General features: G+C 38.2%; 1 protein-coding gene across 9 annotated transcripts in view; it reads right to left on the bottom strand.

The window, feature by feature from the left end:
* LOC102391695 (C-type lectin domain family 2 member D11) overlaps window positions 1–17,243 on the bottom strand; it is a 62,522-nt gene that overhangs the window by 42,505 nt on the left and 2,774 nt on the right. For 6 of the 9 annotated variants that reach the window (XM_044941063.2, XM_044941065.2, XM_044941067.2 and 3 more), the window contains exons 1-5: window positions 10,427–11,934; window positions 9,148–9,276; window positions 7,708–7,883; window positions 7,014–7,120; window positions 5,362–5,465 (exon numbers count right to left, since the gene is read on the bottom strand). In XM_044941063.2, coding sequence (XP_044796998.2) covers window positions 5,362–5,465; window positions 7,014–7,120; window positions 7,708–7,883; window positions 9,148–9,276; window positions 10,427–10,622 — 712 coding nt within the window. In that variant the 5' untranslated portion in view covers window positions 10,623–11,934. Of the gene's footprint in view, window positions 1–5,361; window positions 5,466–7,013; window positions 7,121–7,707; window positions 7,884–9,147; window positions 9,277–10,426; window positions 11,935–16,333; window positions 16,571–17,243 lie in introns of those variants that run through there. The other 3 variants (XM_025283190.3, XM_025283189.3, XM_044941071.2) reach the window with 3 other exon arrangements.

Genomic DNA, 17,243 nt, shown 5'->3' with positions numbered 1-17,243 from the left:
TTTTCTAATTTTATATTTTAGATTTAAGCCTAGAGTCCTTCTGGGGGCTAATACTGGTTTCAGATGTAAGGTTTAGGTCAAAGTTCATTTTTTTAATTTTTGGCTAGTGGATGCCCAAGTCCTCCAAATCATTTAGTTACTGAATTGCTTTGGTACGCTTGTGAAAATTTAATTGGTCATATTTGCAAGGGTCTATTTATTGGTTCTTTATTCTGTTGTATTAATCTATGTGATCAGCACTTTGCCAATATTGTATAATGACCTTAAAAATATAGTAAGACTTAACATCATATAAAATGAATCCTCCCAATTTTCTCTTCTTTTTCAAGGTTGTTTTGTTATCCTAGGGCCTGTACCTTTCCATTTGAATTCAGAAATAAGTTTGTCTATAGTCTATGTCTATGAAAATCCTGCTGGATTTTGAAAAAAATTGCATAAAACCTATAGATCACTTTGAGAAAAACTGATATTTTACTACCAGTTAAGTCTTCAATGGACTGGTTCAAAATTGGGAAAGGAGTACACCAAGGCTGTATATTGTCACCTTAGCTTATTTAACTTGAGTACATCAGGCAAAATGCCGGAGTGGATGAACCACAAGCTGGAGTCAAGATTGCCGGGAGACATATCAACAACCTCAGATATGCAGATGATACCACCTTAATGGCAGAAAGCAAAGAGGAACTAAAGAGCTATTTGATGAAGGTGAAAGAGGAAAGTGAAAAAGCTGGCCTAAAACTCAAAATTCACAAAACTAAGATCCTGGCAACTGATCTCATCACTTCATGGCAAATAGATGGGGATAAAATGGAAACAGCGGCAAATTTTATTTCTTGGGCTCCAAAATCACTGCAGACAGTGACTGCAGCCATGAAATTAAAAGACGCTTGCTTCTTGAAAGAAAAGCTGAGAAATCTAGACAGCATATTAAAAAGCAGAGACACCACTTTGCTGACAAAGGTCTATACAGTCAAAGTTATGTTTTTTCCAGTAGTCGTGTATGGATTATGTGAGTTGGATCATAATGAAGGATGAACACCAAAGAATTGATGCTTTTGAATTGTGGTGCTGGAGAAGACTCTTGAGAGTCCCTTGGACATCAAGGAGATCAAACCAGTCAATCCTAAAGGAGATCAACCCTGAGTATTCATTGGAAAGACTGATGCTGAAGCTGATGCTCCAAACTTTGGCCACCTGATGCAATGAGCCAACTCAATGAAAAAGACTCTGATTTTCTGAAACATTGAGGGCAGGAGGAGAAGGTAGTTACTGAGGATGAGATGGCCTGGATGGCATCACCAACTCAGTGGACATGAGTTTGAGCAAACTCAGAAAGACAGTGAAGGACAGGCAAACCAGGCATGCTGCAGCCCATGGGATCACAAAGAGTTGGACACAACTTAGTGACTGAACAACAGCAACAACAAAGCCTTCAAATCCACAAGTACAGTCTTCAGCTCCATTTATCTAGTTTTGTTTCATTTTTTCATTGACATTTTAAAATTTCAGCATTCATATCCTGAAAATGTTTAAATTTTGTACATAAGTATTTCATTTCTTAGGAATGATTATAGATACTACTGTGTTTTTCATTTGTTTCCAGGTTAACTATTAGTATATAAAATCTGATTAATTTTTTGTGTCTTGGACTTGTATCCTGTAATCTTGCTGGGCTCACTCATTAATTCTAGGAGGCTTTTCTTTTTTATATTTGGGGGAGGCAGTGACATAATTATATTATATGACCGTGATTACCATTAGGAGTTTGGGTGGTATACTGAGAGTAAAGGAGAAGTCATTAAAATATTTTATGCAAAGAAGTGACCAGATCACACTTTGGATTGGAATAATCCCTCTGGTTATAGGATAAAGAATGAAGCAAAACAAATTTAAAGAGGAAGAATGGGTAAGTCTCAAATCATGTAGATGTGTTTCTGTGTAATTTTACACACTTGTTCCTACATGATGTTTGACTGATTAATTCAATTAGTAGTGATTTCCACTGATGTGTTAGAAACTGATTCATTCCATTCCTTGACTTTCTGCTAGCACCAGTAGGAAAGTGTCAATGGACTTGTCATCACTTAGACGTTCCAGAATAATTGGTGTTATTTTCAATTTTATTTCCATAGAGCAATGATGGAAGAAAGCTATTTATTGGCCCTCTCTTGTGGCCCAGTGTTTAAGAATCTGCCTGCCAAGACAAGGGACACAGGTTTGATCCCTGGTCTGGGAGGATTCCATGTGCCTTGGGGCAACAAATCCTGTGCACCATAATTATTGAGCCCTGGTGCCCTAGAGCCCACTTTCTGCAACAAGAGAAGCCACTGCAGTGAGAAGCCCACATACCACAACTAGAGAGTAGCCCCATACTGCAACTAGAGAGGAGCCTATCCAGTGAAACTAGTAATTGTATTTATTTTTCATGTGAAGAAACTCTGCTTTCAGTGGCTATTTAATTTATAAAGTTCATAGCTAAAAGATGGAATGTATGCTTTAGATACATGGCTTGAAAACTAGTTTGTGAAAGAATACTAAGTCGGTTAGGGTCACAATTTGACTCAAACATCATTTGTAAGCTAATCACATCGAGTTTATCAATACAAAATCTATTAATTGATTTATTTTATCTTCCAGATTTCTGTGGAAATTTAGCTTTCTTTATTAAAAAAAAGTAGCAGAAACCAAGAAAATAGGGAAGAATCTCATAGTGTGGAATGCATTTTATATTCACAGTTATGTTTAGACCATATTCAGTATTTGAGACATTGTATTAGTCTCTGAGAATATAGAACTGAGCTAGATATAGTCTAGGCATCTTAGAAAACCTGAGGCAAAATGATTGTAAGACAAGAAAAAAATAAAACAAAGATACAATCTCAAGTATGTATAAAAATATAAGTATACAATATATAAAAATAAATACAAAACTAAATATTGTCAAAGTTGCATAGAATTACAAAGCCTCGGGTTCTGCAGTGTCTGCCATGCCAAGCCAGGTGATTACAGTCATACCCGACTCTTTGCAACCCCATCAGGCAACTCTGTCCATGGGATTCTCCAGGCAAGAATAATGGCATGCATTGCCATTTTCTTCTCCAGTTCTGCAGTCCATGGGGTCATTAAAAATTCAGTCATGACTGGGGGACTGCACAACAAGAAGAAACTGATAAGACAAACATCATACGATATCGCCTATACATGGAATCTAAAAAACGGTACAAATGAACTGATCTACAAAACAGAAATAGAGTCACAGGTGTAGAAATCAAACTTCTGGTTACCTGGTGGTAAAGGAGTGGAGAGGGATAAATTGGGAGATTGAGATTGATGTATAAACACAACTCTCTACAAAAGAGATAATTAACAAGGACATACTATATTGCACAGGGAACATTACCCTGTACTGTGTGAATTCCTATAGGGGAAATAGTCTATAAAGAGTGCACACATGTACGTGCATAGCTAATTCACTCTGCTGTATACTTGAAATTAACATAATTTTCGGAAAAGGCAACGGCACCCCACTCCAGTACTCTTGCCTGGAAAATCCCATGGACGGAAGAGACTGGTAGGCTGCAGTCCTTGGGGTCGCTAAGGGTCGGACACAACTGAGCGACTTCACTTTCACTTTTCACTTTCATGCATTGGAGAAGGAAATGGCAACCCACTCTGGTGTTCTTGCCTGGAGAATCCCAGGGACGGGGGAACCTGGTGCACTGCCGTCTATTGGGTCGAACAGAGTCGGACACGACTGAAGCGACTTAGCAGCAGCAGCAACACAATTTTTACTGGAGTATAGTTGTAAATCAAAATTTTTTACAAAAGAAAAAACTGAGAAATATACAAGTGAGATGGGAGAAATGGAAGTATTGGATTGGCCAAAAAGTTCATTCATGTTTTTCCATTCCATAAGATCTTATGGAAAAACTGGAAGAAACTTTTTGGCCAACCAATAACACAGAAAGAGAGAATGCATTATAAATTGCTATTTCATCCTTTTGGGACTCATCAGTACAGTGTAGCAATGCTGTAAAAATTTAAAACATTTTGTTTCTTAAAACTCAATAATATGTAACAGTTCTGAGATTTGGGTATCACAGCCTTCATTAGTATAAGTATTTAACTATTTGTGATTTAAGTGGGATAAAAGCAGGGTGTTTTAAATCTAGTAAAGTTAAATAAAAAATTGATATTTATATACATTTATTTAGCACACTGTAATTAAAAACATGAACACTGAGAATAAGTGTAAAAAGCTTTTTTTCAGTGTTTCAAATTCTACTGTTTTAAAATACAAAATCTAAAAGAAATGTTAGTCCTGGTAATTTTTTAAAAATTCATTTGGCTGCACCACATGTTAGTCATGGCACATGGGATCTTCAATTTTCCTTGCAGCATGTGGAATCTTTTCTTTTTTGCCAATTTCTGTGGTTTTTTTTTTCTTTTTTCTGCTTTTTGTGTTAAAGAGTTGTTGTTGTTGTTGTTTTTCCCCATTGGAGTATAACCCCACATGGTGCAACTAAAGATTCCATGTGCTGTACAGCTGATTCACTTTGTTGTACAGCATGTGGGAATCTTTAGCACATGAGACCTTCTAGTTGTGGCATGTGAGATCTAGTTCCTTGACCAGGGGTCAAACCCAGACCCCTTGCATTGGGAGCATGCAGTCTTAGCCACTGGACCACCAGGGAGTCCTTAGTCTTAGTGCTTTTGAAAATTTCCCTATATATCTGTAACTGATAGTAAGAGAATTTTGAATATGTTAACCAGTTATAAAGCTCTCATTATCATTTTGTATGGTTTCAGCTAGTCATTTTTATGGTCCCATGTGTGCAAACAAAAGTGCTGTCTGTGTAACAAAAGAGGAATTCATTCATATTTTTTGTTTGGTCGCTAAGTCATGTCCAAATCTTTGTGACCCCATGGACGGCAGAACGTCAGGCTTCTCTATTCATTCACAATTATCGGGTTCAAATAAAAGTATCAACTCATATTATTCAACCCCTGGAGGAGGACATGGAAACCTACTCTAGAATTCTTGCCTGGAGAATCCCAAGGACAGAAGAGCCTGGTGGGCTACTGTCCATAGGGTCACAAAGAGTCAGACACAACTGAAGCAACTTAGCACATACAATATTTAACACTTAGAATTATGCTCTTCCAAATCCCTGTATCATTCAAGAATAGCTTACTTCTTCGCTGTTAGCAAATATTATAAATGAATTTTGATGATAAATTTTCAGCAGATCAGGCAGTACAGCAGCAACTGTATATAGTAATTTATAATGCATCTCTTAGAAATGGTGTGTGAAATTCCCTAAAAAGGTCTTGAAGTATTTAAGGATATGGAGACATTACTATTTGTCTTGCTGCAAATCCTTTTTCTAATTACGTATCTCTTGCCACTACTAACTCCAGAGTCAGTCAGGTAGGCACATTCTCCAGTTCCTTGGATGACAAATCTAAAACCAAACACAAAAATATTAAAAAGCATAGGTTGGACATCTGCATTCTTTCCTCCTCATATTCTTCCACACCCCCACTCCAGGTATTTTTAATGTGAACCAGAGAAAAGTGAAAATCTGTCTTCATATGGCTTCTTAGTATAATATATATACATCATTTTTGTATTTAGTTCCTTATATACTCTCATACTCCCTACCTGAATATCAGATTATCATCACCCATCCCAAATCCAGTTATGTTGTTGACTAGTTATTTAGCGCTTGCTGTTGCAGCCAAGTGAACTGCTGCCAGGGGTGGAGATAAAAGAAAATTTTTATCTATTGAAATATAGGGAAGTCATTCTGGCTTACACATGAGTAAACTTGAATTTTAGGCCATCTATAACAGCCTGTTTGTGGCCTATCAAACATATATTGTACTTTTGCTTTAATGACGAAAGAAAAGGGTACACTGACCAGAAATAAAAAATGTCCATGTCAAAAATAAAGATTAAATGTCCCTCTTCTGAGGACACTAGTGTTGGTCCTCCTTCAATGATAAGACTCCCTTCCCAGGTGCCAAGGCCATACTGACCCGCTCTGTATGTGCTGGTCTATTTTTTTCATTTGGATTCCTGTTGATGTATGGCAAAACCAATACAATATTGTAAAGTAATTAACCTCCAATTAAAATAAATAAATTTATATTTTTTAAAAAAAGAAATATCCTTGAAATCTTGAAGGAATGTGACCCTGACTTGTTTAATGTTCTCTCTTCTGACAAAATATAAAACTGGGCTAGAAACCCTGTTTCTCTGAAGCAGTTTCTCAGAGTGATCTGGGAGGTGGGCTTCCAGGCTAGTCCTCAGCTTGGCTCAAATAAAACTCTTCTTTGTTCTTTTATTTTTGATCATTTATTAATTATTTTCATTGGCCTTCAATGAAGATGATTTTCGGTGTTCTCTTGACCTGCTTCATAAACGTATGAAAATAAAATTATGTACTTACTAGAAAATTCTTAAACGGGCTTGGCTTTGATTGAGGGAAGCTATTGCCCCTTTTTATTCTGTCTGCTCCAGTGTAATGGTTACAGTTAAGACCTCTCCACTGAAGTGTTCAGATACTAAGTTTCTTCCAGGGATAAATTATCACAGGAGGGATTCCCTCTGGGTCCCTGACAACATTCCTTTTAGGAATAACACAGCAGCTGGCAGAGTGGACTGAGGGTCTGTGGATACCAATTCTTCAGTGGCTTTCTAAGACTATAGGACCCCAGAGTACCTCAGCTGCTCTCTCTACTTTCTAAATATGGATTTCAGCACAGTTTAAGTCAGTGCGTGAAAGTAGAAGAACTATGTCTAATGTCATCATCATGCTAAAATTTCAATTGAAAACATGATATGTAAACTTTTCCCAAAGGCACTGCTAATAAACAGAAGAGCATACAAAGGACTTCTATTTCTTACATCATAGTGCAGGAAACTTTCCATGATATTAAATTTACATTCCCATAAATACAACTCACACCCATAACTACATAGAATAGAAGGCAGCCTAAAAACTTACGGGGCGTTAAGTTTAGAGTTGTCTGTCCACTTCCAAGCATGATGTGATGATTCTCTGCTAAGGCCAATCCAATAGTCAAAAATGTCTTTGTATCTTGTCAGAAAGTTCTATTATAAAACACAGAAAGCAAAAACACATGTCTCCTTCATTTTACCCTTGAGTCCTCTTCCCCCCAGCCTTCTCTCTTTGGATGACAGCCTGGTAAGATTGAGAAGCTTAGACATTGAAGGGAGAAGACTAGTCCCCAGTTCTCAGCTTAAGTCACTCAAATTTGTCTGATCCTAAATTACCTTAAAGTGATCACACATCTCAACTTGACTGGGAAAGTCCCAGGTTCCAACATAATATTGTCACTTCCAACATTCCAACATAATATTATCACTTTCACTCCCCAAAATGTCCCAGTTTGGATGATAAATTACATGATTACCATACTTCTTTTTACAATGGGAACAATATATCTAATTTGAAGGTTAACTATGAGGATTACATGAGAGAATGTGTCTAATTTGTCTCACAGGTTTCCAGGCAGAGAACATGCCCAAGAAATATCAGGCACTAATATGCACTCTAAGCCCCCAAGTCTGCCTGGAATGGGATCCTTCCTCTACTTTCAGCTGTCACCCTGTGCGGCCTATATCCTTCTCAGGGGCTAAGTATTTAACACAGAACATGATCCAAAAATATTCCTTACCAGCTCATCCTCAGTTTCAAACTGAGCAAGAACAGCTCCCACTGAAGTACAGGATATCTGACTCAATGTCCAATTCTCTGAGTCTTCAGAAAAATAAAAACACTTATTCCCAAATCCAATCCATCCTTTTGGGCAGGTGACATACACAACTTGTAAGTCTGTCTCTCTGCTTCTCACTAAAAGTTGGACAGACACAGTGAAGCATAACAAATAAATTTTCTCACGCCTTTTATCTATTTGTCCACTTACCATCCTGAGATCAGTCTTTTTTTACATATGTATATATACATGTGTATACATGTATATGTAGGTACAGTATAACAAAATTCCAAAATAAGGGGTTTGAAGAAAAGTATGGCCAAAGAACAGCTAGACTCTTGTACTTTCATGGCCTTGGCTAATAATCTTTTGCTTTTCTCAAAATCTGAACAGGGGCTACTTTCTATAGGTAGACTCTTTCCAAGCCCAAATTTGTCTGTTTTTCTGAATGAATAGTTTTCCTTTATATGTATTTTGGCACCACCCACTACATAATTTTCTCTCATTTTACTTCCAGGAACATATTCTCAAGTGTATTTCTAATGCCTCTTAGAATGCTATCAGCCTTAGTCATTTATAAAACATCAACTGTTACTCAATATTTGGAAATCTGATTGCACTTCACTTCACTGCTTGCCAAAAGTAGTCTTTTGAGGTCATTTTTCCTTTTTGGTCTCTGGGAAAATGGAATATTGAGATCCGTGATCACTTGCTGAGTACAAACTAGTGAAAGAGGCTTTTCCCAAGTGATTTTAAATAAAAATTAAATTAAATTAAAATAAAAAAGAAAGAAAAAAAAAGAACAGAATGTTCTATGAAAACTATTGAGTTGATAAATATACACATTACATGATTCTCAATGTAGCAGTCAAAATATTATTCTACAATGAAATTCAGATCATGGCATTCCTCTCCTACAATTTCCCTCTTCTTGATACCCCCTACTGCACTCAGATTAAAAGCCAGAGTTTTTACCTGACTCATTAGGCTGTGACCTCCCTGACCCCCAGCCCGTTACTCTTCCTCATTCCCACCTTGCTTCATCTGCAGAAGCCTCCATGCTGTTCCTCAAACCTGCCAGGAGATTCTTCCTTTCATTCTACTTGTTCCTGCCATCTGGAATGCTTTCCCCACATACCCAATGGCTTCTTCATCTCCTTCAAGTTTGCTGAAAAGTCGTTTTCTCAAGGAGGCTTGCCCTGGACACTTACATTCAACTCAATCTGTTACCCTATATTATAATATCTGCATCTTCCTGCTATTTATAGAATAGGAGTGTTTTGTTCACTGATACACCTCAAGCATTTCACACACCCTGGCACATAATGGAGCTCAATAAATATTTATTGACAATGTGAATGTGCAAAGAACATGGTACGGTTTGGAGAACAGGGAGCTCACCTGCCAGAAGAGCGGAAAGTGTCGCCACATTTAGAGCTACAAGTATAAAAATAATCAGGATGCAGCAGCAAAGCTTGGCAGGTGTAACAGAAGAGGTAATTGCTAGGCATTTCTTTGGGAGATCTTTGCCTGTAAATACAAATGTCATAATCTCAATCTCATGGAGGTATTAGAAAGAAAAACAAATGTATTACAGAATCAACATGTAAAGTCTGCTGTACCACACCTCCCCTATTGCCAAACTCTCTCACAAAAGGTCCATGTCCAGAAGAGACGGCCATGGCCCAAAAGCGACTAGAGAGAAGAGAAACTGAAGCTTTTTCCCCTGGAGAGTCTTCCAGTTATTGGAAGAAGAGCTAATAAGAGAGTAAGAAACGAAGAGTAGAAATCAGAGTGAAAACAAAACATACAAACAATCCAGATTTGCCTCCATAAATAACAAATTTGGTTAGAAGTTCTGAGAAGAGCATTAGAAAATTAATCACTATAATTCATCATATTAACAGAATAAGAGAAGAGAAATGGATATGACCATGTCGATAAGTATGACATAAAATATGGAAAAACGTAACAGTCATCCAAAATAACAAAGCCCAACAAATTATGAACTGAACTTTCACTTTTCATTGAAATAGTGCAGCTAACATGATACTTAATGGTGAAAAAGTGAAGGCCTTCCTCCAAAGGTCAGGAACAAGACAAGGATGTCTGCTCTCACCAATCTAATTTAACATTTTACTAGAGTTTCTATGAGTGCCAATAAGGCAAGAAAAGTAAATAAAAGACATATAGAGATTAGGAAGAAGTGAAAGTGTTTCTAGAAGTCACATCCACTCTCCTCCCAGTAGAAATATCAATTTGAAAAGTATCTGCACATTAAAAATACCTTCCCCAGAGCAAGGAGCACCAGGTACACCCACCCCCTGCCTCATCCCAGCTCCTGTGTACTCTAGCAATTCCAGGCAGATAATGCAGCCTTAGACAGCTTCCACCCAGGGCTTCCTGTGGGCATCTAGGAGCCCAGGCTCCTGTCTCCCCCCTGCACCTGCCAACTCCAGCAGCTCCAGGTGGGGCTCCTGTGACACTTGGCTCCTGGTGAACTCTTGGGGACCAGGCCCCCAAAACCCTTCCCTCAGGACTGGGCAGTCCAGCAGAGAGAGAGACCCATTCCCCATGGGAAAAGGGGAGTAAAACAGCACCTGACTTCAGTACACATCCCAGATCTGCCTTCCCCATCCTTCTGACTCCGGCAGCCCTGTGTGACTCCCTGCAGACTCACCAACCAAGGCCCCCCTCTCCCAGGTGCCTGCCAGCTCCAGTGACCCAAGTGACTCCTGTGACACCAGGTTCCCAGCAGGCTTCTGGGAACTAAGGCCTCCTTTCACCCCACTGACTGCTGACTCTAGCAGCCCTAGGCAGCTCCTGTGACTTCCCTGTTGGCTGCCACCAATCAAGAAACCAACATAACTAGTCATTAGGGAAACAGTAAAATACAGTGAGCTGCCACAATATGTGCATCAGAGTGGCAAGTAAAACAAAATAACAAAACTAAGTGATAGGGAAGAAAAGATGCAAATGGAATTCTCATCAACTGTTGGAAATATAACTGTATAGCCACTTTGGAAAACAGCTTGGCAGTTAGGTGTGGTGAACATATCCTTACCATATGCCCTAGCAATGTAAGAATCCCTTGGTGTCTATGCAAGAGGAATGAAAACTTCCATTTACACAAAAACCTAGACTTGAATATTTATATTAACTTTATTCATTATCGGGCTTCCCTCGTGGTTCAGCTGGTAAAGAATCCACCTGTAAATGCGGGAGACCTGGATTCGACCCCTGGCTTGGAAAGATCCCCTGGAGAACGGAAAGGCTACCCACTCCAGTCTTCTGGCCTGCAGAATTCAATGGACTGTACAGTCCATGGGGTCACAAAGAGTCAGACACAACTGACTGGCTTTCGCTTTACCTTTTTATTCATCATCACCAAAACTGGCAACAATTCAAATATCCTTCAGCTGATAGAAAGATAAATAAATACCACTTGGTACTAGGAGAAAAGAAAAACTTGACTTTATATTCACAATTGCTCATTTCTTATTTTTCTTTGGCTTGTTAAATTTTAGTGAGGCTCACTCTCCCACCCAAATCCCCAAACTCTGGCTTGCCTGAAAATGTAAACAAGCTCTAAAAAGAGAAGTGAGATGCATCATAGCTCATGTGTGACCATGAGTTCGTGTCCCTGGCACTAAGTGGGAAGTGCTAACTTCAGGATATCACCTATTCTTTACAGTTCATGCTCTCTTCCCCCACAAGTGTCCAACCCACTTCTTGACCTATTTATAAAATGAGAACCTTTGTTAGAGCATTTTTCCTATTGCAGGAGTCCTTGTAAATAATATCTCTCCTTCTTAACACTACACTATTGATAACACAGTACAATATGGATGAATTTCAAATGCACGATGCTTAGTGAAAAAAGTCAGACTCCATCGACATTCTTCTAAAGCAAGAGTATAAGAAAAGATAACAGATCAGTTTTTATCAAAGGGTGGACAGAGAGGAAAGCAATGTTTACAAAAGTGTGGGTGCAGGCGGAACTGTTCTTTATAATGATTGTGATGTGACTAGACAACTATATGTATTTGTCAAAACTAGAAGTGTATACCAAAAGAATGACTATTATTTTTTTATTTTTAATTGAAGGATAGTTGTTTTACAGTGTTGTGCTGGTTTCTGCTATACAACAGCATGAATCAGCTATAACTATACATATATCCCCTCCCTCTTGAGCCTCCTCCCACCCTCCCATCCCACCCCTCTAGATCATCACAGAGCCCTGACCAAAGTAAGACCCTGATGCTGGGAAAGACTGAAGGCAGGAGGTAGAAGGGGATGACAGAGGTTGAGATGGTTGGGTGGCATCACTGACTCGAAGGACATGAGTTTGAGCAAGCTCTGGGAGTTGGTGATGGACAAGGAAGCCCCATGCTGCAATCCATGGGTTCACAGAATCAGACAAGACTGAGTAACTGAGTTGAACTGAATAGGCAAATATATAATTTAGCATTAGAATTGTTTTATAATTTTTCTCCATGGTATTTGCCATTAACTTATGAATTATTATTTGCTTTCAAGTATATTGTTTCAAGTGTATTTTTTAGATGATTTTGATATTGTTGTCCATGGAGTAGAAAGAGCACTGGTGAGGAATTTAAGGAATCCTAGAAAGAGTTCTGTCTCTATCACCATCTGCGTGTGTGGACTTGAACAAGTTATTCTGTCTGTTGGTGTTTTAACTGGTCACTATTTTTCAAATCTTAGTAGCAGAATGAACAATGGTCTCAAAAGCATCACAGTTATATTAAATTCTAAATACATAATTGTCCTCACAGCGATGATCAAAGTCTTTCCTGAATTTTTGACGACTAGTGCATGCGTGGTTAGTGTTAGTAGGGTGGGGACAGGTTAGAAACATAACATTTATTTCTTCTTCCTCTTTCTTACTTTATTGTTCCCCTTCTTTCTTACTTTAGAGACCAGTTATGTTAACGTGCCCAATGCATTGGCAACAAATCCAAGATAAATGCTTGTATTTTCATGAATCTTCCAAATCTTGGAATGACAGTCCAGCTGACTGTTCCACAGGAGAATCCAGTCTACTGCTTATTCAAGATGGGGAAGAACTGGTAAATAATTAAGGAAAATACTTTAATACAACTTAGCACTGACTTCTAGCCACATCAAGATCTTTGTGCTTTAGCCTTAAGGGTTCTATGCAGATGAAAATATCAACCTTGACTTCAAGAAGCTCACAATCTGAGAGACTAAATAGACATGTAAACAAAATAAATATAATTTAATGAATACAACAATATAAATATAAACATTTGTCTATATTAATATATAAATGAACAAATAGAAATATCACAAATAAGGATTAACTAACTCCAACAGGGAGTCAGGAAAGGCCTCTTAGAAGAGGTGATACTTGAACTGGGTTTCAGAGGATGAACATAAGAATGCAAACCAGCAACAGATAAACAGATTCAATATTCAGTCATTTCTTCTGTTTCATTTACAGAGACTCATACAAAACCTGATAAACAAAGAAGGAATTCTGTTTTGGATTGGATTAAATTTTACATTATCAGAGAAGAGCTGGAAGTGGCTAAATGGATCCTTTTTAAACTCTAATATGTGCATTTTAGATAAGCTAATTTGAATATTCAATTTGCTTCCCACTAGCTATCCATTTTGCAGATGGTAGTGTATATATGTCCATGCTACTCTCTCAGTTTGTCCTACTCGCCTTCCCCTGCGTCTCCATTCCTGCCCTGCAAATACGTTCATCAGTACCATTTTTCTAGATTCCATATAGATGCATTAATATATGAGATCCAACCAGTCCATCCTAAAGGAGACCAGTCCTTGGTGTTTATTGGAAGGACTGATGCTGAGGCTGAAACTCCAATACATTGGCCACCTCATACGAAGAGTTGACTCATTGGAAAACACCCTGATGCTGGGAGGGACTGGGGGCATGAGGAGAAGGGGATGACAGAGGATGAGATGGCTGGATGCCATCACCGACTCGATGCACATGAGTTTGGGTGAACTCCAGGAGTTGGTGATGGACAAGGAGGCCTGACGTGCTGCGATTCATGGGGTCACAAAGAGTCGGACATGACTGAGTGACTGAACCGAACTGAATGATGCTTGCTTTTTAATTTTATTTATTTATATTAATTGGAGCATAATTACTGGTCTACTGGTTTTAACTTTTACTTTCATGTCCTAGAAAACTTATTTAACTTACAAGGACAGTTTAAATTTAAAAGAAAACAGATTTCACCTTTGCGCTGCTCAAGTAGTTTCGCCTACGTGGCTTAGGTAGTAAAACATCAACATTTGGCAAGAACGTTTGCTTTCATTAAGCATTAAGCATGAGCCCTGTGTTTCAGGAACCTCAATATCCTATTGTCCCAGATAAAAAGTAAAGTTCAGGGAGAGGGGAGAATGGAAGAAGAAAGAAGGAAATGCAAATTTTTAGCAGAAAATAGAAGTTCAGTAAAAGCTATAAAAAGTGTTCTTTCTACTGGACTGAAGAACAAACATGCATAAGCTATGTTCTTTCTCTTTATCATCAAATTTAATATAAACTAAACATGCTAAAGAATTTGCTGGTGGGTAGGTTTAGGTCCAATTCCTACTTTCAAACTCTACATCTGCTTTTAAATTATCAAAGATTAAAATTTTTAAAAACAGAAATAAATAAATTACAAAGGATCTATACACCAATAGTCTCAGTTTTTGCAGGTAGCTTTTTAAAAATCAATAATTATTCATGATTTTATCAAAGTCTCTTTAAAGAACAATAAATTAATTCTCAGCTCCCAATTTGCACTAGTAGTAAAGAACTCACCTGCCAATGTAGGAGACATTAGAGACACGGGTTTGATTCCTGGGTCCAGAAGATCCCCTGGAGGAGGACATGGCAACCCACTCTAGTAATCTTGCCTTTAGACTCCAATAAACAGAAGAGACTGGTGTCCTCTTTCAGGGGATTTTCCAGACAAGAATACTAGAGTGGGTTGCCATTTCCTTCTCCAGGGAATCTTCCTGACCCAGGGATCAAATTTAGGTTTCCCGCATGCAGGCAGACTCTATACTATCTGAGCCACCAGGAAATCCCTTAATTTAACTAAAATGGTTATGTTTAAAAGATGCTCATTTTTATGATCACTTCTGAAAATTTCTGGTAAGACACATTATATAAACTACTTTGGTAATGTATTCTAAGTAGGATGATATAAAGCTTAGCTGAAGATGTGCTATAATCAGAAGTCCAGAGAATGAAAAAAAAAAAAGAGAGAGAGAACACAGAAGTACACCAGATCCCATGAAACAGAGAGAGATATTAAGCAAGAGAGAAACATTGTATGAATGCTCAGTCACTTCAGTCATGTCTGACTCTTTGTGACCCCATGGTCTATAGACCGCCAGGCTCCACTGCCCATGGGATTCTCCAGGCAAGAATACTGGGGTGGGTTGCCATGCCCTCCTCCAGAGGATCTTCCCCACCCAGTGATCAAACTTGCATCTCCTGAATTGCAGGCAGATTCTTTACCCACTGAACCACTTGGGAAAGCTGGAGAAAGCCAGAAGGAGAGACAAAGGGAAAGTCATTTGAACACATAAATGAGCCTCAATAGATTTCATCTGAAACACTTAATGATATCACTGAAAATCACATTTACCCTTAATTCCAAAAGAAAATTTTTCAGGACAGTTTTATCCCCAAGGGTAAGAAAATATACTTTTATATTTGTTTAGATTTTTTTTTGAACACAAAATTTTGACTTGTACTCATATTTCTTCCAGAAAATGTGACAACTCATTCAAAGCCCAGATCAAAAGTCACTTCACAAGTAAAGCCATCACCAATTCCCTAGGTTTTATGAAATACCTTGTAGTACAAATCACATCAAATTGTAGTAACTCATTTGTCTGTCCCTGAGATGATGAAGCCCTGCAGGCAGGGTCTAAATACAATTTGTCTTTGTAGCTCTGTGTCTAACAAATAACAGATTCCAAATATATTATTATTAGTTTCAAACAGACTACAGCATAGGTGTCATGGTTAATTTTTTTTAACATATACATGTGTTTATTCTTTTTCAAATTCTTTTCCCAATTAGGTTGTTACATAATATTGAGCAGAGTTCCCTGTGCTATATAGGAGGTATGGGTAACTTTTATTAGTTTATATATTACAAAATTGTTGATGCCTGTTTGCCATCACTCTGGGATATAATCATCTGTTATTTAACATCATAATGTGAGTTGCCAGAATGCAAGTAGCCAGCAACCTGGAGAAAATACGAAGACTAATTAAAAACAAAACGCACAGACAATTTTTATCTTAACCTCCTATAACATAATTCACTGTGCAGTAATATTTAAGTAACATATCCAGTAGCAGAATAACTAACATAACAATTACACACCTGCCCTCTCACCCACCTCTAGTCCCTCAAAACATCTCTCCTTCTATGGAGATTAACTGTGAAGTACTGATACCACTAAAGCACAATTTCTACTATGCTGTCAGTGATCAGTAGTATAAGAACTCCCCTCTCCAACTCCCGTTTTGTTTTGTCAAAGTTCATCAATTTAACCTTACCAGATCTCCACGCCTCCATGTTCTCTCTATAGGTAGGGTCTGTCTCTGAGATTTTCAAAAACACCTCTGTCACTGTCATGTTTCTGTTTGAAAAAAACGATTTGGTGGGATCTTTTCTCAGTAGTTGCAAAGAAGGAAATGTGAATTGAAAGGAACTTCCTTTAACGTTTGGCTGAAAAGAAACTAGCAACCTCTCAGTTTAGACTCCACCTCTTATTGCAAAAGAGCCTCTTGATGAAAATGAGTGTAAAAGCTGGCTTAAAATTCAACATTCAAAACTCTAAGATTATGGCGTCCAGTCCCATTATTTCATGGCAAATAGATGGGGAAACAATGGAAACAGTGACAGACTTTATTTTCTTGGGCTCCAAAATCATTGCAGATAGTGACTGCAGCCATGAAATTCAAAGATGCTTGCTCCTTGGAAGAAAAGCTATGACCAACCTAGACAGCATATTAAAAAGCAGAGACATTACTTTGCCAACAAAGGTCCATCTAGTCAAAGCTATGTTTTTTCCAGTAGTCATGTATGGATGTGAGAGTTGGACTATAAAGAAAGCTGTGCACCAAAGAATTGATGCATTTGAACTGTGGTGTTGGATAAGACTCTTGAGAGTCCCTTGGATGGCAAGGAGATCAAACCAGTCAATCCTAAAGGAAATCAGTCCTGAACATTCGTTGGAAAGACTGTTGCTGAAGCTACAATACTGTGGCCACCTGATGTGAAGAACTTACTCATTGGAAAAGACCCCGATGATGGGTCTTTTCAGAAGGCAAAAGGGGAAAGGGGTGCCAGAGGATAAGATGGTCAGATAGTATCACTGACTCAATGAACATGAATCTGAGCAAACTCTGGAAGATAATGGAGAACAGAGGATCCTGGTATGCTACAGTCCTCGAGGTTACAAAG

Source organism: Bubalus bubalis, chromosome 4 (genome assembly GCF_019923935.1).
Source record: "Bubalus bubalis isolate 160015118507 breed Murrah chromosome 4, NDDB_SH_1, whole genome shotgun sequence".
NCBI lineage: Eukaryota > Metazoa > Chordata > Mammalia > Artiodactyla > Bovidae > Bubalus > Bubalus bubalis.
The sequence above is the reverse complement of the archived record's forward strand: the minus strand, read 5'-3'. Positions and strand labels throughout refer to the sequence as shown.